At 42.9% G+C, this 27,336-nt stretch overlaps 1 protein-coding gene across 1 annotated transcript; it reads left to right on the plus strand.

Annotated features, from left to right (window-relative positions):
• The first annotated feature begins 6,469 nt into the window (after nt 1–6,469).
• rin1b (Ras and Rab interactor 1b) lies at nt 6,470–25,914 on the plus strand. Its single transcript, XM_030753428.1, has 11 exons — nt 6,470–6,613; nt 6,781–6,895; nt 9,028–9,100; nt 9,540–9,631; nt 10,337–10,509; nt 10,710–10,994; nt 11,135–11,690; nt 17,696–18,004; nt 18,347–18,478; nt 20,258–20,427; nt 23,903–25,914. The coding sequence occupies exons 1-11, from the start codon at nt 6,470–6,472 to the stop codon at nt 24,224–24,226; spliced, it is 2,373 nt and encodes a 790-aa protein (XP_030609288.1). The 3' UTR covers nt 24,227–25,914.
• Nucleotides 25,915–27,336: the final 1,422 nt, after the last annotated feature.

Raw genomic sequence — 27,336 nt, forward strand, 5'->3', positions numbered from 1 at the left:
CTCAGTACTATGCAAGTACCAGATGAGCTTTTGGGTTATTGGTGTGTGAATTCTTCAAACAAGCTTGAGCCCTTGGGGGGGCGCCACTGTGCTTCTTTGCAGCCTGAGAGGACACTGCTGTGGAGGCGGACAAATCTGGACACCACGATGTTGACCATCTGCACGAGGCTGAGCTTCTTGCCCAGCAGCTGATCACTGTTAGTGATCTCTTTCATCCCCCACAATGTAACTTACTCACATTCAGCTCTGAAAGCCATTTTTTTTTTTTTTTTTGTTGAGTCCTCAGTTGCTGTCCAATGAGTGACAGGCGGTGATGTAATCTCTGCTTGTCAGATGTACACCATTTATGATGCACTGGTACCAATGCCTTTAAAATCTAAACAAAACACTGATACCTATTGCACCTGCTGCATTTTCTCAGATCTGTTGGAAAATCATCTTTTGTAAGGGTTTGAGTCACTCCATCAGTCCGTCATCGCTCGCAGTCCTTCTGTACAGCGTTGCAGTCATGTTTGGATTTCTCTCCAAATTTCTCCTCTCCTCTCCAAAAGGTGTAAAGTAGACAGGTTTTCTCCAGCAGTCAGTCATTATTTGCACAATAAAATCTGATGTTTTCTGCTCAAAATTATCCACCAACAGCCTGCTGCTTCCCCCCCCCTCCATAGCACTCACTCCACTTTTAACTGTACAAGCTCTTCTCCCCTCTGTGTTTTTCCCAGAAGAGGGAACATAATTTAGGGTTCTCTAAAAATCCTCTACAACCCCCCACAGAACTGCACTACTGGGCTCAGCACTCCTTTCCTCCTCCTCCTCCTCCTCCTACTCTCCCTCTTCCCGCTTCAGACAAGTCTTGGCCTAACTGTCTCTTCATCTACTTGTTAAGTGCTGAGTGCGATCCAGGAGCATCAGACTTTATGCTCTGCCCCACTGGGCTCCCACTGCTCCTGCTTATGCTGCAGCTGCTGCCCTCAGGTGCAAAAACACCTTGTTAGATATACAGTGTGCGTCGTCCCCTTCTGCTTATTACATTTCCAGTCTGCCAGCTTGCAGCGCTGCAGGCCCACCGATGTTGTGATTTCCTTATCCAAGCTTTAATTTACAGGGTTTTCTCTCCTCTCTCTTCATCATTTTATCTTTTATCTTTCTTTTGTGTTTCTCCCTCCCTCTTTCTCTGAGGGAATTACATAAGACTTTCTGTGTGTGTGTGTGTGTGTGTGTGTGTGTGTGTGTGTGTGTGTGTGTGTGTGTGTGTGTGTGTGTGTGTGTGTGTGTGTGTGTGTGTGTGTGTGGGCAGCATAGCATTTTATGTAAGGTGGACCTGGAAATGGCTAGCAAACACTTGTCTTGCTCTGTATTTTTTTTCCTCTCTCTCACTGCTCGTCTTGTGGCCTTGTGTGGATGTGTGTGCGGTTGGGTCATCGGACTGTGGATCTGCGTGGTAGTTGACTCCAGATATACAATGAGGTGACTCTCCAAGCCCACTCAGAGTCATACACACACACTCATTAACACACAGCTTCTTTTTTTTAAGCTGCTTAAAATCAAAAATATTTGACTTTAAGTTTTACAGTGACGCAGCTTGTTGATGTGAAGTGTGTGATTTATTTATTTTTTTTCTGAAGGATAAAACATTCATCTTTTGTTTTATTCATTTAAAACTGCCTATTGTGAGGCTTGCCAAGATAACAGAAAGATAACAGTGGCAGATTTGCAGCTCACAATTCAGTATTTTCTGAAACAATGCCTCCTCGAAGTAAACAAAAGCGGACTTCTCATTTCAAGCCAACAAAATGGGATTTTCTTTATTGAAATCATGTTAGAGGCAGCTCTGTGGTTCAGTGGTTGGCACTGTTGCCTCACAGCAAGAAGGTCCTGGCCGGGGGCCTTTCTGTGCATGTTTTCTCTGGCTTCTCCTGTGTACTTCCTCTGACTGTTTAAAGACAAGTTGTTAGCGGGGTTAGGTTAATTGGTGATTCTAAATTGGTCGTGGGTGTGAATGTGAGTATGAATGGTTGTCTATCTCTCTGTGTTGGCCCTGTGGTAGTTAGGAGAGGCTCCAGCCCCCACAACCCTGAAAAGAATAAATGGAAGAAAATGGATGGATGGAAATTTCTGACAGCAGACATTTAGGCAGCAAAAGCACAGGTGTGTTAATGGTGGCTGACCACCGTTGTGAACAACTGGGACCCTCGATAAAACAGAGGCAACATCACCAAATTTATCAGCTTGAGCTTCAGCTAATGATGGTAACTCTTAAGTGAAGTGCCATCCATCCATCCATCCATCCATCCATCCATCTTCTGCCCAGAACTCCTTCTCCCTGGGTACCTCGTCCAACTCATCCAGGGGAACACAGAGGCGTTCCTAGGCCAGCCGAGAGCCATAATTTCTCCAGCCTGTCCTCGGTCCCCTCGATGTGTCCGAGCTAACATCATAGCCCCTTTGGTCCCTCCCATTTGGCTCCACTGTCCCAAATTGTTTTTCAGTCACAGATCATTGTAGCCCCCTTTCAATCATTCCCATCTGCTCTAAACCATGAAATCCTGAGAGAATGCATGTTTTGTTAAATGCAGTACTTTACTCTTTTTCATTCTCACTGTCTTCTTTATGACAGAGAACAGCTGAGGTGCTGCTGCAATATTAAATCTTGGCATTACTGGTCAGCAGTTGCATTTCGGAAATATTAACCATCATGAAACACGAGGGAAAACACCACTTTTTGTGTGTCCACGTGGAAGCAATTTCCTCTTTCCATGTGTCACTGTGAAAAGGTCTTTTTAAATGACAAACACAGAGAGGAAGATGTCTGTATGTTTAAGGTAGTTGAGATATTAAAGCTTTTTTTTTTTTCATTTTAAGGTCAGCAGCTCAACTCTTGAACCAGACCTCTCCAGAAAGTGCCATCTCTATTTTGTTGAATATAATTTGTAACCCTACAAAAACTTTGTAAATCAGCTAATGTCACATTCCTTTGGAAGTAATAGTTACCAGCATTGGAAAACTAGCATTTCTGGGTTTGTAAATGGCTAAAGAAGAATGACATTTTTCAGACTCTCTCTTCTCACATACAGAGAAAGCATCTTATATAGTTGACCGCTCAAGTGGTTATTATCATAAAACACAGACCCTCGTTACACTGATATCTGCTGCACTTGTTTCCTAACCTCTCCAGTGCTGTTTACTGTTAATGGACCTACAGGGTGCATGCTGGAAGCTGGTTTCTCCAGGAGCTGGAGGGAGGGGGGGGGTTGGGTGGGTTATGTAATAGGTGACAGGAGGTGATGAAAAATGTGAAAATTTCAAATGTGATATTGAAAGGAAACGATATTCCTAATGCTTCTACTAATATCACGGAAACAGGTTGCTGCGTGCGAGCTCTGTGGCGGTCTGATGTGAGGGAGGAAGCAACTGGAAATATACTGATTATAAATGGCGTCATTTCTTCATTTTCCTTAAAAATAAAAGTCACATTTAAAAAGGAAAGAAATGCTTCCTAGAAATAAAACACCTCTGCTCCCCGGAAAAACCTGTCACCCACTGGCCAAAAGTGTGTGTGTGTGTGTCTGTGTGTGTATGTGTATGTGTGTGTGTGTGTGTGTGTGTGTGTGTGTGTGTGTGGGTGGGTGGGTGGGTGTGTGTGTGTGCACGCACGCTCACGTGTGTGTGTGTGTGTGTGCTGTGCAAATGCCTACGTTTGTGTCTCTGCGTGTTCGTGCAGGAGCGCGCATCTCCAACTTGTTAGAGAAAGGGTGTTTCACTGAGTGGGAATGCCTGGTAGGATGTGTAGGCTCAGGTTGCCATGGCAACCATCTGCTGCTACGCTCGCAAGCGTTCGCCGGCAGCCCACACAGTGTGACATCCAGCAGCAAGCTAGTCTTACAGAGAAAGTAACACTGTGACTGAAAGCTTACATTAAAGAGCCAAAAATAAGCAAAAAGGAAAAAAAAAAACTGTTGAATTGTTTTCATTTCAGGTCCATATAAAGGTGAATTTGTTTAGAAAGTGTACGTGCAATAAATTCTGTAGGAATGCTGTTTTTTTTTTTTTTTCCTGGTATAGTGATGACAGAAGGAGGAGAGGTGTGCGGCATGTGAAGCACAGCAGACTTTGGCAGATTATAGAAGGAACAGAAGGATGTAAAGCGGCTTTAAATGTTCAGGAACTGTGAACTGAAGTTTGGCGAAGGATGAGTTGGTTAAAGCCGCTCACAGGCAGCAGGTAAAAGTCAGAATGTGATGTGGGGCTGAAGAAGCCACAATGTCATCACTGAAAATCTGTCTGGAAACAAAGGTAGGGCCATGGAGTCAACACTGGGGTGGTGGGAGTCTGAGTTAGAAAAAAAAAAGAAAGCATGGCAGGAAAGTGGTGGTATTTCTGCCACAAAGGTCAGGAATGGATTACTAATGTGAGCTAAATCGAATGATGAATATTCTATCAAGAAACATTGACTCATCGCTTCAATCTCTTGACTCTCTCTTGACTAATAATGCTATCTATCACAAGCAAGTACAGTTTTACAGCACGCTATAAAATATGCAATAAATGAAAATGAATGCAGTCTCCATAAATCACACATGCAGCATGACAAATGACACTTTGCTGAGACTTTCTGTGGGCTTTCTGACAAATCTAAAACACCTCTTGTGGGGGGGTTGTGGGGAAGGACCCACAGGAGGCAGAATATTTCTTTTTCTTCTTCCGGCTGCTCCCTACTGCAGCAGGTAGCCCTGCATGGTTTCATTTGGTAGATCTTTACATCATTCCCGACAACCCCAAAGGAATTTCTGTCTCCTCCTGGGATCAAACTGAGAATGTTTCACTTGTTGGGCAAATGTATAAACCAATCTAATCTTTAATCCAAAAACAGGTGATGGTCATACACAGGAGATCAGTCAGTGTGGCAAACAATCCAAATGAGGAGCAGGCATGAGTCTTGGCCCATTTAAACAGTCCAAAAGATCATAAACAGCAATTTAACAAGTAGTAAGCAGAGGCAGCTAGAGGCATACACCAAGGAGACTGATGACTAATTGGAAACAGATGTGGCAGACGAAACACGGGTCACACTAATGAGGGCAAACAATCACAGAAGGAGGGACAGGAAGTAAAACTGACCACAGTGTAAACATACTGAGACTGGTTAACTTTCCAGATGACTTAAATATAAAAGCTAACACCGCTCCAGGCACCTAACATTGTTATTTATACTCATAGTTCAGAAGAAAAAAACATAGAATATTAGCCTGTCCTGCTGAACTGAAGCGTTATAGTTCGTGTGGCGTTACATTGATAAGTGTCCCATCAACAGTGTTGGATCCTAATGTCATGCTAAGCTAGCAGGTAGAAGTTGCAGACGATTCTGCAGTCATGCTACAGTTTGTGTTGGTCCACACTACGTGAACAGACCACACAGAGAATTGCAGTACATTTTAGAACTGGTAGTAGTATTAATTTGGTTGGTTACAACATGATGCAGTCTACAGGGCTAAACAAATTTATTAGACCACCTGTCATAAAAACAAGAAAACACAAATATTTCAGAAATCTGTCTAAAACCTGTTTAACAAACAAACAGAATTCATGTTTTTATACCTAAAGTTGACTTCTGAGAAGTCAGAAAATAATGGAGCATAACATTCAACCACTAAAACCACTAAAAATGATTGTTATTCTTATTTTTTTTATTGTTTCATTATTTTTCTTATTTTTATTGTTTTCTTATTTTATTTTTATTTTCTTGTTTTTTTGTTTAAAGGTCTTTGTTCTTGTTGTTGTTTGGCCTGTTCATGTTATTGGCTGTGAAATTTAAATGACACAATGCTTTTATAAGGTATGGTGGGTGCATAAATGCTACTAATGGGTCATTTTAGCCTGTTGCCAGGCAACACAATGATGTCATAATATCTGATATAGATAAGAACCTTCAGGTGCTAAAGATGTACTTGTGTGCTAATTTTGGTTGCTCAACTCTTGATTGTGTAGAAGAATTTCACAGGCAAACAAACAAAGTGAGATTTTGTGTGTTGTAGTAAGATTATTATCATTATTATTATTATTATTATTATTATTATTATTATTATTAGTAGTAGTAGTAGTAGTAGTAGTAGTAGTAGGAGGAGGAGGAGTTGTCTAGAATGTGTATATTTTGCGTACTTGACCCTAAAGCCAACAAAATGCTTCATGACTCTTTAGTAAAAGTGATGTAAAGACATTTCAAAGCTGCTCGCTGAGTACAAAATGCTTACAAGAGCAAAAAAATATGAAATGTAATCACTTTTTATGGAGGCAAAGAGTAAAAGTAGTTTCCAGCTACCTCAAATCGTCTTCCCTGTTTGCAATCAAATCTACTACCTGAAATTTAACTTTTACTTAAAATAAATAAATACTTTTGCATTTGAAGCTGAAATAATTGACAGGAACAGCTCATCTGATTTTTTTTTTTTCCCCTATGGCTGCATCTGTCTTGCAGATGCAGGAGGTGGGCAGTTCCCAGCGAGGCTCTCAGCGGGCCTTCAGCGTCCTGGATCGTCTGCTGCTCACACATCCTGTGTGGCTGCAGCTGTCACTCAACCAAGAAGCTGCCCTCTACATCCTGCTCAGAGAACCTGTTGGGGTGAGGACAAATCAATCATATTAGTCATATCATTTAATCAGGTAAAACAATAAATGAGAAAGCTTTTGGGCCTAACAATGAAATGAATGGTAACGCGACATCAGTGCCTTTACCTGAAAATATAAAGTCCTTTATTCTTATTATGTGATGTTTTTTCGTGCTTACAGACATTTTTAGTGCGCAAATGCAGCTCCAGCCAGAGGAAGGTGCTGTGTTTCAGGGTGACAGCGGACAGAAGTGCCTCCTCTGTTAAGGAGTGCTTCATCTGCGAGGAGGACTCCAGTGAGTATAAAACAAGCTAAATTAGCATCCACCTGCAGTTAGAGCAATACACATAACACTCAGCACATCCACAGCTGCCAACTGACAGAGTGAGATCAGGGGTGAGGGGATGTGGGGGAGAGGGCTTGTGTTGGATGCAGCTGGCTGAATGAATAGCGCATGTAAACTACACTACCAGAGTGGTTTACTTGTATTTGTTTATTTATTTGAGAAATTATCCACACAGCCATTAAGTTGTCATCTTCATACCTCTAAAACAGGCCATGTAAGACATTCATAAAGATATGCACAAACAAATTTAAAGATTAATTATTCTGCTTGTACATCAGCTTCATACAGCCAGTAATTACTACATGCAATATTGAATATTAGCCCTTTTACAGGACATTGTGAACTGTAGAGAAAGGTGGAAGAGAACCTGGAGAGGTGGAGGTATACACTGGAGAGAAGAGGACTGAAAGTCAGAATACATGTGTGTGAATGAGAGGGAGACAGGTGGAAAGGTGAACATGCAAGAAGTAGAGAAAGTGAAGGTGGGAGTTTCCAAATCCAAAACAACAGTTCATAAGAGAGGTGAAAAAGAGAGCGCGTGCAGGGTGGAGACGAGTGTCTGGGTGATTTGTAACAGAAGGAGAGCAGCAAGAGTGACGGTTGAAAGGTTTACAAGATGGTAATGAGACCTGCTCTGATGTGTGGTTTGGAGTCAGTGGCACTGACAAAAAAGACAGGAAGCCGAGTCGAAGATGTTAAGATTTTCACCAAGAGTGACCAGAATGGACAGGATTAGAAATGAGTGCATCAGAGGGACAGCTCAGGTTGAGCGGTTTGGAGACAAAGTTAGAGAGGCGAGGCTGAGATGGTTTGGACATGTGCGGAGGAGGGAGAGTGGATATACTGGACAAGAGATGCTGAGTATGAAGCTGACAGGCAGGAGGAAAAGAGGAAGACCTCAGAGGAGGTTCATGGATGTAGTGAAGGAGGACATGCAGAGGGCTGGTGTGACAGAAGATAAGGATAGGGTGAGAGGGAGGCAGATGATCCACTGTAGTGAACCATTAAAGGGAGCAGCTGTAAGATGAAGAGGTGGTACAGCCTTGCACACAATAATGATACAAATAATTTCTACTGCAAAAATTTTGAAATCAAGCAGAAAATTAAAGACAAAAAGCAGAAAACTTTTGACTTCATACATCAGACTATTAGTAACTACAAAATAAAGAGCCTAATTAGAAGATGGTCATTATGTGACGGCTCAAATGTCTGAAGTATAGCAAAGCACAGATTATGATTTACCATTTGGTCCTGTTCAATCCTTCTCTGTGTTGGAAATAATAATTAATGAAACTACTGCTGTTGGGCCATCTGTGTAAATGCTCAAATCTCTCATTTTGGAGACGCTCATATGGATCCTGCTGCTGTTTAATGCAGCAGGTATTTAATAAACTCAGAGGAGAGACTCCCACAAACAGCTGCACCAACAGAGTAAACTTCAGCTCCTGTTACAGGTTTGTCAGATATGGATTACATTCATTACTGGTGAAGTAAAATGTGCCTGTACAAACTCAGTCTTCATCACAGTGAATTTGTACCCTATTTTATAGGGGTTTCTATCTCTAATAGATGAAATATGTAGAGCAGAGTAAATGAGGCAAAACTCAACATCAATGAAAGTCGATCTGTGGTTTTTGATGAAGTTTGGTGAAGTGTGCCTCCATCAACTAAACTGGATGGAGCTGCAGCTTTTGTGCTGTTTCTGTGATGTTGCTGGATTGATGTTGGTGTTCAGGCTGTTCAGACTTTGTCCCGTGCTCAGGTGAAGCCTGTTTAACATGCATTGTTTTCATGAAGGATTCTTTTCGTGGCTTCCTCTTAATTGGTGTGAGATTTGTTCTGTCAGCGTGAGAGTGTGAGACAGACTGAAAGCAGGTGTCTTGTGTCTAAAGTGTGAGAGTTGACAACCCAGTCCGCCCTTGTGGTGCAGTGCAGCTCAGACACTTCCTGGGTGAAGCAGTCTGGGCCGGAGGGGATGGGGCCTTCAAATTTTTTTGCAGCTGCCATATTTCCTGTTAAAGCTGAACAAGCGTCCCACTGCTTCCATAGCTGTCAAGCAAACTCTGTCTGTCTATAACCAGCATTCGCCTTGGAGAGCTCAGCGCTCAGCTTCCCTGACTTGTGTCGACTGGTGGCCTTCTACTGTATCAGCAGGTAATATATGCTTTTAACTGACAACTGCTGTGGCCGAAAGTATATGGACACTTCACTCCCTGACACTTTTTGCTCTCGTACAGTAGTTAGGGCTCCTTTTCCCCAAATACAGCTAATCTCAATGCTGCTTTTTGCTAACAATAAGCTTCACTGGCCCTATCTTTGGTATGACGTGGAACACTGACTATCCAGATCTTATTCTTTAACACAGGTGGCCTCACCTAATGCTTTTGTGCCTAAACAGGAGCAAAATCTTTGCAGGCTGGATCTGGTGGGAAGCCTGTACCCAAAAGAGGAGGTGTCCACAGACTTTTGGCCATGCAGTAAACTTGACTCTATCCAGCCTTAACCCTGTGGTCACACATATCCTCAAGCTTGAACTTCCTTTCTTTTATATATATATATATATATTTTTTTTTTTTTTTTCTTTGGTCTGCAGGGATGTGTTGCCTTTGCCTCTGCAGCTACCTGATGCCATCGCTGAAGCGACAACACACAGGCAGCTGGAGGCCATCTCACATATGGGACAAGGTCAGTCACTGGTGACCTCTTTAAAAATAAACTATAGTACCAGGTGCTCCAAATAATAGTTACTTAACTAAGATTAACATTTTTTCATGCCAGCTTATCCAGCACTGTCTAATTGTCTAAATTGCCTAAATACTGCAGCCTAATACAGCTGCTACCATGGCTGTAGACTCACATTTCCAGTTTATGCTACTCTATCATAGTTCACTAAACAAAGAGGGGGTTTCTTCCCTTTTAACTACAAAGAGGGTACAAAATATCAGTGAACTTAAATGAGATTTACGGACTTTAAACATATTTTCTGGATGAGATCACTGACAGAAAACCAGAGTTAAAAATGAGAGCGTAAAGTAATAGCTGACTAAAGTGGTGGCTGCCAGCTTGCATCTATTTTTACACATGTAGCATGCTTTTGTAGTGCACTGAGGTGTGATTTCATTGCGAAAAGTGATAAGCAGACTTTCTCATCATGCTTCTGCAAAATCAGTCTGCTCTGGATCAGCTTACAGTAGAAAGCAAAGGCTAATGTGTATGTTGTCCTGTTTATTGTTTTAGTTTTTAAGCAAGTGAAACACCTGTTCAAGTATTTGCACAATGAAACAACAGAGGCACTGCCTCAGGCTCAGGTGAATCATGTTGAAGTCTTAAATACCTACATTTAAGGTACGTATGATGTATAAGTTCCCTTTTTCCTGGTTTTTCAATTAGACTTCTGGAGTTCACCAAGTGCGTCAGACATCCAAAATGGACCAATAGAGCCAGTTGCATCCACCAGTCAGGCCCAGACTGGGGGCCAGGACCGATGTTCTCTTCTGTCAAGAGGCACACAAGGCAAACTCTGCTTCATCAACCCGCTCTTTCTGCAGCTGGAGGTTTGCAAGGTTAGCTGCTTAGAAGCTTTCTCTGGGACCTTTCAAGGACATCCTTTGGTGCTTTTCTAGCCACTTAGAGCCACAAGTGCTCTAAATCTAACCTTCTGTGTAACTGCTAAATAACTACACCCTGTGCTTTACTTCATCCCTTATAGAAAAATAAACAGTTCATCAATCCAGCCTTGAATCCATTTTCTCCCTTTTAACAGCAGCCACAGCTCACAAACCACAGTGCCTCCAATAAACGGCACCGCTTCAAGCGCAGCATGCGGCTCCGGCTCTCTGAGTCCTCCATGAATCTGTCCCTAGAGGGGATTGGTTCCTACTCCCCTCCCCCTTCGGTTGAGCATCCTGGTGGGTCAGAGAGGCTGAACAAGACCAACACTAACTCACAGAGGAGAGTTCACGCTGGTGCGGGTGTCCTGAGGAGAACCCCTGCTGTTTCACCTGGATCTGCTGAGGAGGATGACCTGATGTCTGTCTATGTGCCACAAGTAATAAGAGTCGGAATCTTTATTTGCATGTTATAGTATACTTATAATGATATGGATATGTGAAGACACCTCCTTTCTGTCTTGATTGATAGTAACGATGTCAGTTTTGATGTCAAGCAATAACTTCTCCTCTGTTCAAGACATCTGCTAAGGTGGAGGAGCCTCCAAAGCCACAGCAGTCCGGCCCAGCTGAGGAGCCAGGCATCGAGGTGGCACTTCTGGCCCTGGAGCGCCGCCCGGCTCCATCTTTGGCAGAGCTCGACAGCAGCAGTTCCTTCAGCAGTATGGATGAGGACAATGACGAGGACACAGAACCAGAAAGCATGGCCCAATTCCAAATGCACACCTACCATCGCCCGCCGCTCTTGCGCTCTCGAGGTCGTGGCGGGCTGCACCGCATGAGCGAGGCGTTTGTGTGTTTCTTTGCACCAGACAAGCGGCTCACTCGACTGGTGGAGGAGCTGTCCAGAGACAGGCGCTCAATCTTCGGGGGTATGGTTCAAGACTTCCTCCTAGAGCAAAGAGAGGTGCTGAAATCCCTGACATCCCCGCCTTCTGCATCTTCCTCATCACGTGTGACCTCTGTGCAGCTTCTGCAGGGTCTGCGCCTCTTTCTGTCCCAGGCCAAGTGTTGCCTGCTGGACAGCGGAGAGCTGGAGCCTCCCATTGAAACCCTGGTGCCAGAGAATGAGAAGGGTAAGTAAGCACAAAAACATAGTAAATGTGTTGATGCATTGTGATGTAAACCCATTATATTTAAAGCATAGTTTGATCTTTTCATTTTAACTAAGTTGGAGCTGGAACAGGCTGACCTGTTTCCTAAGCAGAAAGGATCTCAATAAAATGAGGAAAATTTAGTTTTTACAGCATTACACAAACAAAAGTTAAAATTTGACATTTTTCGTGCTTCACATTGAATTTCAGTTAAGTTTCCTTCTGTGGGTGTCTTTGGTGTTTGGTACCAGAATGCTGGGTCCTGATGATTGCATGGTGTGGTCTCCATTGGCCGGGTCATAGTTTGAATTCTTCAAGTTGAGGGTGTGGACATTGTTCTGCTGGCCTTGCAGAGTGCTATTACCACAGTCGGGTGCTCCTAATCATCAGCCAATATTTCGATGGCTGGTGTTGTGTGAATTTTTTTAATGAGACCTGGCCCCTGTACTATAATACAAGTTCAACACACCCAGGGTAACTTTCCATTATCTGGATTCAATTACCCTAACATTGGCACTCCAGTTCAAAGGTCACTGGTTGTTAAGCCAGGCTTTATTGATCTAGTTACAAGCGCATTCATGTGAAGGGGGTGGTGTCGGCAGCATTGTCGGCAGTGTACTGGCAGCAAAGTGGCTGATTTTACAAATGAAGATTAAAAACTATAATATTAGAAAATATTAAGAGGTTAAGCACACAACACGCACTAAAAGTAACACACCTGCTGCAGACTAAGCAGCATGTGAGTGTGTGTGAGGAAAAGCTCTGTACAGTAGTTAAGCATTAAAAGCCTGTATGAATATGGAGTGATTTAAACGAGGCAGGAAGGAGAGGCCGACCACATAAGTTAAAATACTTATCAATATCACAACTTTATCAAGAGGCTGGGAAAGCTGATGAATTATAATCGAGTATTTGATTAAATGAATGTTTAAAAGACAGTTTTAGTTTGTATACTAAGAGCTGCAGCACCTGAGGTGTTTAATGGTCTGAGAGCAAGTAAAAAATAAAAATTATTCTATATTAATGCTATAGAGCAATAAAATTTTGGGTGTTTGCAACCAACAGGAAAAACCCTGTATTTATTACTGATGCTCATCAGGGAAACACAAAGACTTTACACTTTATTAAAAAAAAGGAATGGTGACGCTATTTTCCAGAGAACTGCTTGGTCAGGGGGCAGGGATTTCATACCTGTTGATCTCCAATCTGGAACAGTTTGCAGCATAATTTACGATATACCCTAGTAAGAAGTGAAACACCTTCATAATAAAGAAAGCCCCGGGTTAGCCCCGGAGTTACCTGGAAATCCTGCTTCGTATTATAGGCCTCCATCACCAGAGAGAGGCTTCAAAGCCACTAACAATATCCACTCATGTTAGTGGAACATTGCCTCTAGGTTAGGAGCATTTTAAGAGGACAGACCTCTTCTGAAAATCCCCATCAGGTCTTAAAGTGATCTACATTCAGCTGCTCCCTTTTTCAGAACAAGTAGCTCCACATGTTTAATTTGGCAGATTTTTTTTTTTATTCCCTTCCTGACACAACTCCAAAGGGATTTGTGTCTCCTCCCGGGATGGAACTGGGAATCTTTCGCATTGTTAGGCAAACGTGTAAACCCCCACACAATGGCAGTGCATGTTAAAGTAATATCTTTAATCCTGTAGCTCACTGGTGGTCCTCTGCATGTTTTATCAATAATCTGATCAGTGTGAATGATCATCCCCACCTGTTCAACTCTTCACCTTCCTTAGTGTGTATCATCAGAAGTGCTTTACACTTTAAAGCAACACTAAACACTTAGAAGTGATTGTACAACTTTTAATATCTTTGGGTTTCAGCCACAGTGGAACTCAAAGTAAGTTTGCCGCGCTGAGGGGAGGAGTCGATTGAATTTAGCTGACTGAGGTGGCTCACAGGCTGAGCACAATATCCTGAACCCTTCTCATATGCATGCATGATTGGTTTATCACATTAAAAAGGAGGAGATGGTGAGTGCACCAAGGGACTGGAGCAGAGATAGAAATGTGTAAAAAAAAAAAAAGAAAGAAAGAAAATACTGTACTATTAGAAAATAGTGATTCAATAGACACTGTGCCAGAGGACGCAGGTCTGTGGAAACAGACAGCCTTTTCTGATAAATGGTGGGCTGCTCAGGCTCCAGTGAAAGGCACTGTCAACACAAAGTAGTTTGCGTGGGGGGAGGGGAGGGGGTAGAGTCTCATTCAGTGGAGCTCATATTGTCTCTGGTATTTAGAAAATAGCATTAGGAAAGCCCGGCCCGACTCACATCTATCGCATTCAAAGCGGGATTCGTCTCATTATTGTAAAGACATCGCAGGGTGTTACTTTGGAAGCATTCTAGTTAGATCTCTTGACACACTCCTCTGCGTAGGTTTTTCTTTTTTGGACTGCTTTGTGTGTGGCCGAGCATGTGTGCGTGTGTGTGTGTGTGTGTGTGTGTGTGTGCTTGTTTGTAAATGTGTGATGACGGATGGTTGCCTGGCTGTGCAGAGGCTTCAGGGGAGAGCGGTCGTCCGCTGCCTTCCGTCCTCCCTTCCTTCCTTCCTTCCTGCGCTGCGATTCTGATTTATCTCGCTTTGCGTCGGTGGGAGGCATTTGCATTTTTTTTCTCCCCCTCGTTTATCATAAAAAGATATCACAGTCCCACGCTCACTTGAAGAGCAGCACGATTCAGAGGAGGGTGGGAGGGAGCGATAGAAATAGGCAGGTTACTTTGAAAATGTAATCAGTTACTGAACTGTGAGTAAAAACTAAAAAAGAAGCCAGGCTTTTCTGTAACCAGGCTGTAATCCCATTACATGTAATCTGTTACTCTCCAGAGCTGTAAGAGAGCAAGAGAGAGAGAGAGAGAGAGAGAGAGAGGGATGCCGGGACTAAGCAGAGAGGGAGGTAGATAAACAGAGAGTGGAGGGTGGGAATGATTGATCACAAGGGGGAGTGATATAGTAAGGTAGATGGGGGAGATGTTCAAGGATTATGCAGCAGGGAAACATGAAGGATGGAGAGGAGGGAGTGGAGGATATTGATGATGAGTGGAAAAAACAGTGTGCACTGGAGAATTGTTACCCACTTAGTCAGGACTGCCCACTGACTGCAGGAGAACCACTGAGTGTGTGTTTTTTACACGTGTGAGGGAAGGCTTGCATGTGAACCATAAATGTACATGACTTCATTGTTGCCAGGCCAAAACAAAAAAAAAAAAAACAAGAAAACAAAAAGAAAAAAGAAAACACCCTGGAGCTTTTCGGGGGATAAGAAAATGTAATTTCTAATTGCATGAAAAATTAAAAAATTTAAAGGAGTTGTTCAACATTTGCATAAATAAGCTCATTTCTTCGCTGGAGGAAGCAGCTTTTAAAGCTCTTCGCTTTATCTTTGGATAAATGTTTGTGAGGACCTGCTAAACACAGTACCCGACACATGGTTAAGTTTGTGGGAGTCACCTCTCAAAGAATTGTGGGTAAGAAGGAGAGGCTAGAGTGAGGTGGGAGCCAGGTTTGTGCAAGCAGGGTGGAAATTTGCAAAGGAGATCCCGGAAAAACCTAATGAAAATGAGAATCGTCTATGCCTGCTGTTGGTGAGAACCACTGTCAAAGTTTCTGGGATCCATATTTTATGTAATAAATAAATTATTAATAAACTTTAAAAATGGGGATTATGAAGTGCTTTGACAGATGAACACTCCCAAGATAACAGATAGGCTGAGGTAAGAGAAGGTTGTGTTTCTGTGGCCTCTGTGGTTGCATATTACACATTAAAGGGTTGTATTTGTTTGTCTGCAACTACTATTGCACATGTTTTTCTTAAGTTGTGATCAAATATAGTGTATCATTTTATTAAGAATGAGAGAATAAGAATAACATTATTGATCCCAGGGGGAAATTGATATGTCTGACATTGTTGGTACTGTGGGTACGAATGATTTTGTGTACCTCTGTGTTTTACAGTCTTCCAGTACTGATATGATCAGAGTTGTTCAGGACGGCTTCTACATGTAACATGCATCCTTATTTCTGATGCTGCCACCCCGGCAGACTGCACCATAAAATAGCACGCCTGCCGCCACAGACTTTAACAAGATCCCCATATTCAGATTGCTGTCCATTCTTGATACACGTCAGCGTCATCCGAATATTTATGGACATGGCAGGATTCAGAATTGTATTTGAAGTCTGTTGTATACAGTGTAAAAAGGAACGGAGCCAGGACGGTGCCCTGTGGAGCACCCGGGCTGCTCATTAATGTCCCAGAAACAGAGTTCCCCAACCTGACAAACTATTATGTGGCCGTCTCAATTTTCTTGTACAGGATCCCAATCTCAGTGAGGCTTCCTGTCTAAATAAAGGTTTTAATAATAATAATATGTTAACAGAACTACTGGGATATTTGCCATAAATTATGGAAGCTTGTTTGCACAACTAAAAAGCCTTTTTAAAAAAAGATTTTTTTGTCGTCTGTATGTCAAAATTTTGGGTTAGTATCTCAAAATTTTGACTTACACAGAAGTTTGAGTCAGTAAGTTGATTGCTTGAGATAACTCAAAATGTCGACTTAGTTCTATATGCCAATATTTTTTTTTTCATTTTCAGTGGCAGAAACAGGCTTCCATAATAACTTGTTAAAAGGTGATCGATTGCTTGTTTGTTTGTTTTTTAACACAATATTTTCTACCAATCTGACTACCTGCAAGCTTCTCAGGCTTTAACATGACCAAAGTGATGAGGGGTGATGGAAATGACAGTCTAGACCATTTTTGGAGCAGTTACATGCTGCTGTAACTATAGCTCGACTAAGAATAGCTGGCAACACATCCCAATCTCAATCTACAGCCCGAGCAGGACTGCTGATCAGTTTGATGGACAAGTTTGATTTGAAGTGAAACAGTTTCTGTGCCTCTGGAAAGGTTTGTGCTTTCCATAAAGGGTTAATGGAAAAACTGTGCCAGGAGGTGAAATACAGAGGGGTCGCTATCAGGTTAATGTGACATGCAAAATAGGAACTGTTTGTACAATCAGTAGAAGAGTTTGAACAGTCATTTGGATTGCACTCAATTACACTCAATCTCATATTCCAAAACACGCATCTGACTTTACATGATATGAGCCAGATAAAAACACGCAATCAAGTACAGTATGCTCTGTAAGTAATGTGTGTTAGTGGTTAAACCTTTTAAGGCCATAATTTATGTTTCTGTGGATTACTCCATTAAGTGCATTTTGTCAAATCCACTATTTGAATCCATTCCATCCATTTTCTTCCGCTTATGCAACTCAGGGTTTGGGGGTGCTTGAGTGTAGTCCAGCTGCCATAGGGTGAGAGGTGGGGTACATCGTGGACAGGCTGCAGTCTGCCACAGGGCAGCCTGGTGACAGACTGGTGATCTGAATGATTAGTCTCCTGAAAATTAAGGCTCTAAATAAAAAAATCTAAATATTAATTTGAAGCCAGACAGTGGGACTTGACATAATGTGGGCGAGATCACTGAAAAATCAAGCCAATGTTATTTGTTGCAATTTTTTATGTATTTGCAAATATTTGTCTCTAAATTTACATTATCCAACTCTTTATATGCACTGCTGCAGGCCATTGGATGATGACTAAATATTTGAGAACAGTAATCCAACAAAATAAATGTACATAAAATGTTGCAGCCCTGAACTGTCCCCTGCACTTAGACGTTTCTCTGATTTTTTAAATGGAGTCAGGCAGTGGCCTGTGGAAACAGCCGCGGGGTCCCTTGGGAAATCAGAAATAAATGCCAAACTAAACCACTTTAAAATTTTAGCAAGGTTAATGAGGTAATGATATTAATTGACAGACCGTCTCCATAAACATGCATTATTATTATTATGCATTATTATTTCCCAGTAGCACAAAACACCAAAATCAATTCTCTTCCTTGTGCATCAGCCTGTCAGAGTAGATGCTGGTTTCCCTGAATAATGAGGCCCTCCCTCTTTTTGCAGACCTGGCACTGGAGCGGGCCATGTTCTCCTGCGTGCTCAGGCCTCTGAGGTCCCACCTCGAGAAAGCCCTTGTTGCGTTACACAGTCAGGATGGCTCCACCCAGCGCCTCACCCAGAACCTGCTCCGGCTGAAAGGGGACGCTTCCATGGAGCGGCTTGGTGTTCGGACGGGCGTCCCGGACAGCCGAGAGGTGGAGAGGGTGAAGCAGAAGCTGCTGCTGATGCAGCGGACGCACTCACCCATCGACAAGGTGCTGCTGCTGCTGCAAGTGTGCAAGTGTGTCCACAAGGCCATGGGGTCCTTACACGGTGAGACTCCTCCTTGCTGCATAGTGAAAATCACTGACAGCCAGAGACAGTTTAACTTTTGGTTGTGTTTTTTGGGGGATTTGGGGTGTTTTTAGTTAAAGTTCAAATCTGAAGTTTGAGACTGGAAATATTTCTCTTTCTGTACCATCTATACGAGCATTGTTGCTGCCATTGTTGCTGTCACTGTCAAAACCTTCACCATTTAAAACTGTATCTGTGTGGGCAGCAGCACGACCTGCTTGCTTTTGTACATTGTTCATTGGGCACAATATTCATTTCAAATTGTCAAAAAGTATGATGACAGCCTCATCTTTGCCTTTCCTTCTCTTAATTTCTATGCAGGACAGGAAGTTGGCTGGGACGACTTCTTGCCATCATTGTCTTACGTGATTGTGGAGTGTAACAAACCTCACATCCTCATAGAGGTGGAGTACATGATGGAGCTGCTGGAGCCCTCGTGGCTCGGAGGAGAGGGTATGTACTAAACTGTGGCAGCAGTCACATTGTGACAAAGTTTCTGACACTGTCTGAATTTTGTCTCTATGAATAGCTGGACCACTGACCAGCTATTGCAATCATTCTTTCACATTTGTCATCTTTCTTGTGGGACAGATCCAAACAGCAAGGAGAAACTGACTTAAGTTATTTTTGTAACCCTCACAATAGTCATAAACTGCAAGAGAAAACCGAACCTCTTATCATGATAAATCAATCATAAGCAATTTTTGGATCGAAGGCTGATATAACCAAATGATTGCCATGTTATTAAGAAATCAGATATGTTATAACATAAGCTTTAATTTCTATTAAATGTGCTAATCTTGAACTCATCTATCAGTGCCTGTATCATCCTTTGGGAATTTTAAGATACCATTATATAAATCCTCATTTGGACAAAAAAGGACTGATGTTGATGTTGGGGGATCAACATATTTAAATCCTTACCTACAGAGGGGTCAGCCACCAATGTAACAGACAGTGCACAAGAGAGGTGAAGAAGAGAGTGCAAGCAGGGTGGAGTGGGTGGAGATGAGATGTCAGGGGTGATTTATGACAGACAGATAGCAGCAGGGAAAGGGAAGGTTTATAAGATGTAGTGAGACCTGCTGTGTGTATGGTTTGGAGAGGGTGGCACTGAAAAAAGAAAAAGATAAGAGGCCAAGTTGAAGATGCTAAGTTATTCATTGGGAGTGACCAGGGTGGACAGGATTAGAAATGAGTACATCAGAGGGACAGCTCAGGTTGAGTGGTTTGGAGACAAAGTTAGAGAGGCACGGGTGAGATGGTTTGGACACGTGCAGAGGAGGGAGAGTGGATATCCCCTAGTGCAAGGACGTTGAAGATGGAGCTGCCAGGCAGGAGGAAAAGAGGAAGACCACGGAGAAAATTCATGGATGAAGTGAAGGAGGACATACAGAGGGTTGGTGTGACAGAGGAGCATGCTAGAGATAGGGTGTGATGGAGGCAGACGATCCACTGTGGTGACCCCTAAAGGTAACAGCTGAAAGAAGAAGAAGAACTCAAATTGTATCCTGACTAGGATATTTTTAAACTCAACCTGAAAGAGATTTTAAGGAGGCAGTCATCAATGATTTGGTGCTTTTTTTGTGTACAAAGCTTTTTTGCATTTTCTACTGTGCGCTTTATATATATAGTGGCAAATTAACTGGTCTCATACGTGCAGAGGTGTGGGGCTTCTGTTAATGTTACATACTTATTCCTATTGAAATAAGGCTCAGCCATAAGAAAGAGACTTGGGAGCGCAGAGGGCAGGAGAAACAGGCAACAATAAAACAGTTCAATAAAATTAACAGATACTGTGAGGTCTATGACAACAATTTTATTTACCTTTTTCCTGCTTTTATATTTGTACCAGTAAAACAAAAATCTGATTTTTAAATATTACCACACACCATCATTAGACGCTTCACATTTCACTTCCTTTTTGTCTTAAAATAGCACTGACTGTTGTTCATATTCTTCCATGTGTTATTTGTGTTTTAGTAGTTGTTGCTACATGCACTGATTATTGTTATCATCTATTATTAATTTGTTCCTCTGGCTTACACAGGATGAGTGCAGGAAGTGCATTTAGGAAGTAAATAACAAAAAAATCACTCAAAAGCTGAACACGGCAGTGAAGTTTCAAGACAATCTTTTTAAAGACAGAGTAGGAGTAAGTACTATGTGATGCAAGATTTAGTCCTGTTTTTACACTCTTTTTTTTCCCTCCTACACTTTTTTCGCCTCCAGGTGGCTACTACCTGACCAGCGTGTATGCCAGCCTGTGTCTGATCCAGGGCCTGGACAAGGAGCAGCCATTCTCAGGCTGCCTGACGCCAGAGGTCCAAGAAGCGCTGAAAGAGTGGAGCTGCAGACGGAGCCGAGAGGCCCAGAGACAAAAAGAGAATCAGCAGAGCCAAGTAGGCGCCAGTTGCTTCGACTGTAGCAGTGCAGAAGCCCTAGTAGCTTTACATGTGGGTTTGTTGTGGAGTAATATAGTATATAGCCTTCACACAAACCTGCCCTGTGTGAAATGCTGATTTATGTGTGGACAGCTGCTTATTATGCAGTGAGACAACTCTAATGGGATATTCTGGACCATGTGGATGGCTTCATGGCAAAAATTATTTAAAGAAATTAAACTAAATCTTGCAGGTGGATGAATGAAGATCACAACAAACACATAAGCATGTGGGTGGTATTATTTTTTAGTTGGAACAGAGGTTTCTTTAGCTATTTTCCTATATAAAGGTTATTACAAATGCAGTGAATTGGATCGGTCTTAAATCAAAAACTCATAATGAACTGAAGTATTAGCATCGTCCAGTCATAATAATTGGGTGCTTTGTAGAAATCTCATTACAGCTTTGACTCTTCTGATGTAAGTCTATTCAAGCCTGTAAAATTTGGCTTTTTCTTCCATTTTTCTTGGACTGGCTCAACGGTGTAGTGCTTTACACACTTGCCTAAATCGCAAAAGATCCCCAGTTTGATCCCAGGAGGAGACACAAATCCCTTTGGGGTTGGGTCAGGAGGGGCATCTGGCATTAAAAAAAAAATCTGCCAAATCAAACACGCACCCCCCCTTGTGAATAAGGGAGCAGCCGAAAGAAGCTTCAATTTTATTTCTTCTTGGCAGATTTTCAAAACCTGATGGGGTGCGAGGTGTCTGTTTACTGCCACCTTCAGATCTCTCAACATATGTTTTGCGGCATGTAAGTCTGGGCTTTGATCAGGTCGCTTAAGCACAGTCACAGACCTGCTCTGGGGCCGCTCCAGAGTTGTCTTGACTTTTTTGCTTCAGTTCATTGTCATGCTAAAAAGGTAAAGCATTGCCTGAGTTTCAGGTCGCTGCGCTTTGGAGCAGAGTGGATTTTGTTCTCTCTGCTCTGACCACTCTGCCTTTCCCCGCTGCTGGGTTGGGACCCGATGGCTTGATGCTCACTGTAGGTATGCTGAGGAGTGCCTGATATTTACTACCTGGAAGAGCTCAAAGTCCCTGTCATTTTAGATGGTAAGAAGAGAGGAGGTAATTGTGATAGCTGCTTGAAATTTCTGTAATTCACAGCAGGTTGTTTGTTTGTTTTTTCCAGGTTTAAAAATGCATCTGCGGGAAACTATTCCTGCTACAAGTTTGAGTTAGTAAGTTGAAGCGTGAGATGTGTAACTCAGTAGCCCAAAATTTTCACTTGTGTTTTTCTCAGTTGTGGGAAACAAGCTTCCACAGGTGACTCTAAAGGAACACTGGGTTTTTGGTTAACTCTTTCCCCCCCAAAAAACACATGCTTGTTTAATCAGTTTGTCTATTTCACAATTATTGCAGATACAGAGTTACTAGAAATAGCTTGTCTTAGTAAATGGCCGTGAATACTTTCTGGAGCCACTGTAGCTTGGCTCAAATGTGGCCGACGAGCGTTTCCATACAGTTACAAAGCTGTCGCATGCTGCTTTGAGTGGTACTACTACCTGACAGCAGTATACCTTTATACATTTTCTGCACATTTATGGTTTCAATACAAAGCTGCACCTAGCAGCATGTTACCTTGGCTTAGTCTGTAATTGCAACTGTCAGAGAATAACAAAGTAAATCATTGCTCGCTGGCCTCTCACAGGCATCCACAGTTCAAATCTTGTTTCTTCTGACAGAACAATCAAAGTCTCTCTCGTATCAAAAGTGTTTTTTACAGCTTTGATGTAGACAAATTGTATCTGTCTGAAACTTAATCAAACACCCAGCATCTACTCAGAACTGTCACAAGTGTGCTTTGACACAACAGTGGCACAAAACAAAACAAGCGGCAACAAAAAACAAGGCGATAATCCATCCAAAGAGGTCAGACATTACAGCACATTAATTACAATGATGGCAACGTATGTTGAGCAACAGCACACTGTCCCACATCTGTGACAGGGGGAGGTGGGGTCAAAAAAAAAAAAGGAACTGTGGCCCATACTTGACTCAAAGTTGATTTGGGGCGTCAGTGTCGCTGGTTCTCGGTAAAGTTGGGGAGTTTTCAGAGAGCAGGTATTTAATTGAAGGTCAAAGAGCACACCTGGATTTCCCTATTTTTGCATGGAAACACATTTGAAATTCATTTGAGGGGATTAGTTTTTAGACATTTTTAGAGGTAATCCCCTGATCTGGGGCTGCCGGCTTACGACTGGGCATGCACTAATGCACGCATGCACACACACACACGCACAGACCTTTACCTACACTCTCCTATTATCACTCTCCTGGCCCCACGTTTGTGTAACAGTCTACCAGATGCCATGGAAAATAGGCATTGTCATCCACAACGTTTCTGTCTCGTCACGTGGTGCCTCTCCTGGCTTCAAATAGCCGATCTAACTCACCCGGCAGCCAGATTTTCCACTGACACAGGCGGGGATCAGTGAGCCAAGTGCTATGAAGAAGTGGGCGGTCAGATAACATGAAATTTATTGAGCTGCATCTACCCATCGAAGCAGGCAAACACAATATGCACACGGACAGCGAGGAGCTCAGTGACTCTGTAAGTTTTGATAATGGCTGACCTGTTGATTGTAATTGCTACTGAGTGCTTTTTTTTTCTTCTTCTTCTTTTTTTTAAGAGCCCATGTAGCTACTTATTCATCTGTGATGTTTGTGTGTGTGTGTGTCTGTGTGTGTGTGTGTGAGCTGAGGGAGGCACTTGTGTGCGCAGGCTGGTTCCTCTGTGTGTGTTTCTGTGTGCGACAGGGAAGAGGATTCTCCCTGATTTCTCAAGGTTGGATGTTTGGTAAAAGGATTATGTCCAGTATGTTTTCACAGTGTGTGTGTGTGCTTTACAGAGAGTTGTGAGGGCGTCTGTAGGTGGTTGAATCTGACATTATATAATGGCTTAAGTGTCTGAAGAGCAGCAATTGTTGCGATAGACTTGTTAGTTTTGGGTTTGCTCGCTTTTTGTTCTGTGGAAAATGTGATAAAAAGTTTCTGTTTGCAGAGAGGGGAAACTTCAGCAGAGCACCAGAGTAGAGCGAGCGTAATGGATGATATTTGAGTTTGGAAGTGGACTTGCTCGAGTGGATTTATGCTGGGAGTTTGTCAGTGAAGCTGTAACATGAAGCAGGGGAAAAAAAGAGCAGTTTCATGAAGATGGCTTTCACATGAAGCTCTCGGACCTGCTGGCTGTGTGTGGGAAGCAGAAGCTTTGTTGAAGAGGCATTTTTCTTTCATGAACGTCCTTTTTGGCTCATTTATTGTGGCAGTTTATCAGCCCGTGCTTATACAGTCCTCACTCCTCCTCTGACTCCATCTCTCTCCTCCCCCTCGTTTGCCCTCACTCCATAAGCCTCTTGACCTCTGTTTTGCATAAATACAGTATATATTCACTCTCTCTCTCTCTCTCTTCCTCCCTCCCTCACTCCTTCCAGAGGTGCGTTCGGATACTGTTCCAGGACGGGGAGCGGAGCGCTGTGCGGACGTTGCAGTGGAGAGCCGGGGAGACGAGCCAGGCCCTGGCGCAGCTGTGTGCCGCCACCTTCGGAGTGTCCGACCCGCAACAATACACCCTGTACTGGCGCAGCGGCGGCGAGATGAGGGCCCTGCCACCCCAGGCCCAGCCCCAGGACCTGGCCAGCCACAGCGAGGGAGGCCCCTCGCTCTCCTACCTGAGGACCGACCACGACTTCAGCAAGATGCGGCGGCTCACCAGAGGTGGCGCCGTGGACCTGAGCGAGTCGGTGTGTGAGGAGTGAGTGGGAGGCATAGAGGAAGGAGGAGGAAGGAGGAGGAGGAGATGGATGGTCGCTCTTGCGTTCTCTCTCTCTCTCTCTTTCTCTCTCTTGTCCTGTCTCTTTTCTCTCTGACGGTGTGTTGTGTCTCGTCGTGGGTCAGGACTTATTGTGAAAAACTGCAGCCCTTCTCCAGACTAGGAGCAGAGCTTAAATGGTAAACTCTTCCCTAAATGGACCAACATGCAGAACAGAGCAGGACCAACATAGGAAGTGTTGCCAAAAGTTGTACTATGTACCACTCAGTGTGGCTGCTAGTGTAAAGGAGTGTACTACTTGTGACATGGAAAATGTGTAATAAATGGATTTGGTTGTTATTTGAAACATGAACCCAGATTTATACCATGAAGCGATTACATCATTAAAACATGTGAAGAGGCTCGAATCCAAAGACAAATTCTGTGAGACTACTGTTGCCTGGAAACTAATCACTTCCTGCAAGCACCCAAGAAGGCAAATTGTCCACCGTGGTGATGTAACCCTTTCACTGTATAGTTCTGGGTGAAAATTGGATGTTTTATTACTTTCATTTTATGTGTAAAAGTCTGCAGATTGCTGGATGGAACTATGCTGTTAAAGGTGGGGACGCGAGGCTTTCTGTGCCCCCTCTCTCCCCCCCTCCCCAGTGACAGAGAGGTGAGAAATGTTATAGCCAAGACCAAACCTCAATACCAAAGTGACAAAAAAAAAAAAAAAAAAAAAGAGAGGCCATTTAGCGATACAGCAGCTGTTTGCTTTGAAAGAAATCGTGAGGGAAGCTTTAAATCAGCTGTTTATTTTTAGACACCCACAAAGACTATTTTATTTTTACTTCCTGAGAAAAAGCTCTCCTCCCAGCTTGCGTATTCTATTTAATGGTTTTGGCAGGTGGAGTAATGGGCGAGTAGGAGGGGAAGTGATAGAAAGGCATCATCTCTCTGTTTTTAAACCAAGTGAGGGGAAAAAAAAAAAAAAAGAAGAAGCACATCACATCGACACACCAGGACAACAGATTTACTGAATGACTTGCGAATGTATTTAAAATCTTTCTCAGTGTTTATTCCTTTCAGAATTGCATTCATTTCACGTTTCGAGTCACCGCTTTTGAGTTCTGCTGTTTCTCTTGGCCGAGCCTGTAAGCTAACTTTTTTTTTTTTGTCATAAGTGGACTGAGAGGACAGTCTGACCAATAAAACCAGGACCCTCGTGGCGACTGGTAGAATGTAAATGTACACGTCACCAGCCTCTGGTGACTTCCTGCTGCAAGTCATCGCTATCGACTGACTGTTCGACTCAGTGTCGTTATCAATTATCATGTTGTGTATTTAAAACTAACTTTGAATTGTTCAATTTGTTGGGTAGATATCGAACCTAAGTGTGGATTTCCGACATCTCTGGAGTTTTTAAAATCAGCCGAGGGGGTTCATTTTTGAGATGTGTTTTGAACATTATTGCATGCTTTTTCATTTTAACGTGAAGGTTCTGCGAATGTGGTGTGTGTATGTGTGTGTGTGGGTGTGCGTGTGTGCGTGTGCGTGTGTGTGTGTGTGTGTGTGTGTGTGCGTGAAGCATGTGTTCATTGTGAGAGCTCACTATTTCTTTTCAGTGTAAAAACACATGACTGTATTTTGTCAGGTAACTCAGTATCGCAATAAAAAAAAAATTGCAATATCTGTTCAGCATGTGGTTACAGTCAGTTATGTGCTGGGAGTGTTGATGAGTGCACATTCAACCACCAGATGGCAGCAGATACTAACACTGTTGTTTCACACCTTCACGTTTATTTCATGCAAGCTTTGAGGGTTCTGATTTTGGTGAACAGATTTATTGTTGATTATTCATTAATTTGTTTAATAATTCACCAATCAACCCATTATTTACACATGATCAACTTTGTTTAGAAGTCTTTATTAGTTGTACCTGATGGACCCCCTTTTGCCTTCAGAGCTGCTTTAATTCTTCACGGCACAGATTCAACGAGGTGCTGCAAACATCCCTCAGAGATTTTGCTCACAGCATCACACAGTTGCTGCAGATTTGTCAGCTGTGCATCCATAATGGAAATCTCCTGTTCCACCGCATCCCAAAGGTGCTCTGTTGGATTGAGATCTGGTGACTGTGGAGGCCATTTGAGTGCAGTGAACTCACAGTCGTGTTCAAGAAACCAGTTTGAGATAATCTGCACTTTGTGACATGGTGTGTTATCCTGCTGGAAGCAACTGTCAGAAGATGGTAAATAGGCTAGTTCTTATATAGAGCTTTTCTGCTCTAGCTGAGCACTCAAAGCGCTTATACAACACAGTACACTGTGGTCATAAAGGAATGAACATGGTCAGCAACATTACTCAGGTGTGTGTTTAAATGATGCTCAATTGGTACTAAGGGGCCCAAAGTGTGCCAAGAAAATATCCCCCCCGCCACACACACACACCATTACACCACCAGCTGCCTGAACTGTTGACTCAAGAAAGGATGGATCCATGTTTTCATGTTGTTTACATCAAATTCTGAGCCTACCGTCTGAATGTCGCAGCAGAAATCGAGAATCACCAGACCAGGCAGCGCTTTTCCAGTCTTCTCTTATCCAGTTTTGGTGAGCTTGCGCAAACTGTAGGCTCACTTTCCTGTTTTTAGCTAACAGGAGACAGAGTGGTCTTCTGCGGCTGTAGCCCATCTGCTTTGAGGTTCAGTGTATTGTGCATTCAGAGATGCTCTTCTGCATACATTTGCTTTAAAGTATGGTTGAGTTTCTGTTGCCTTCCTTTCAGCTTAAAGCAGTCTGGCCATTCTCCCCCTGAGCTCTGATGTCAACAAGGCATTTTCACCTAGAGAACTGCTGCTCACTACTAAGTCCATTCTCTGTAAACCCCATGAGATGGTTGTGTGGAAAAATCCTGCAAAATCAGCAGTTTCTGAAACACTCAGACCAGCCTGTCTGACACCAACAACAGTCACCTCTCTTCCCCATTCCGCAGCTCATCTCATGTGTGTCTACATGCCAAAATGCTGCCGTGTGATTGGCTGATTAGATATTTGCAATAATGAGCAACTGAAGTAGTGTATCTAATGAAGTGGACAATTAGTGCATCTCTGCT

The sequence above is a fragment of the Archocentrus centrarchus genome, chromosome 18 (genome assembly GCF_007364275.1).
Source record: "Archocentrus centrarchus isolate MPI-CPG fArcCen1 chromosome 18, fArcCen1, whole genome shotgun sequence".
NCBI classification, from domain to species: Eukaryota; Metazoa; Chordata; class Actinopteri; order Cichliformes; family Cichlidae; genus Archocentrus; species Archocentrus centrarchus.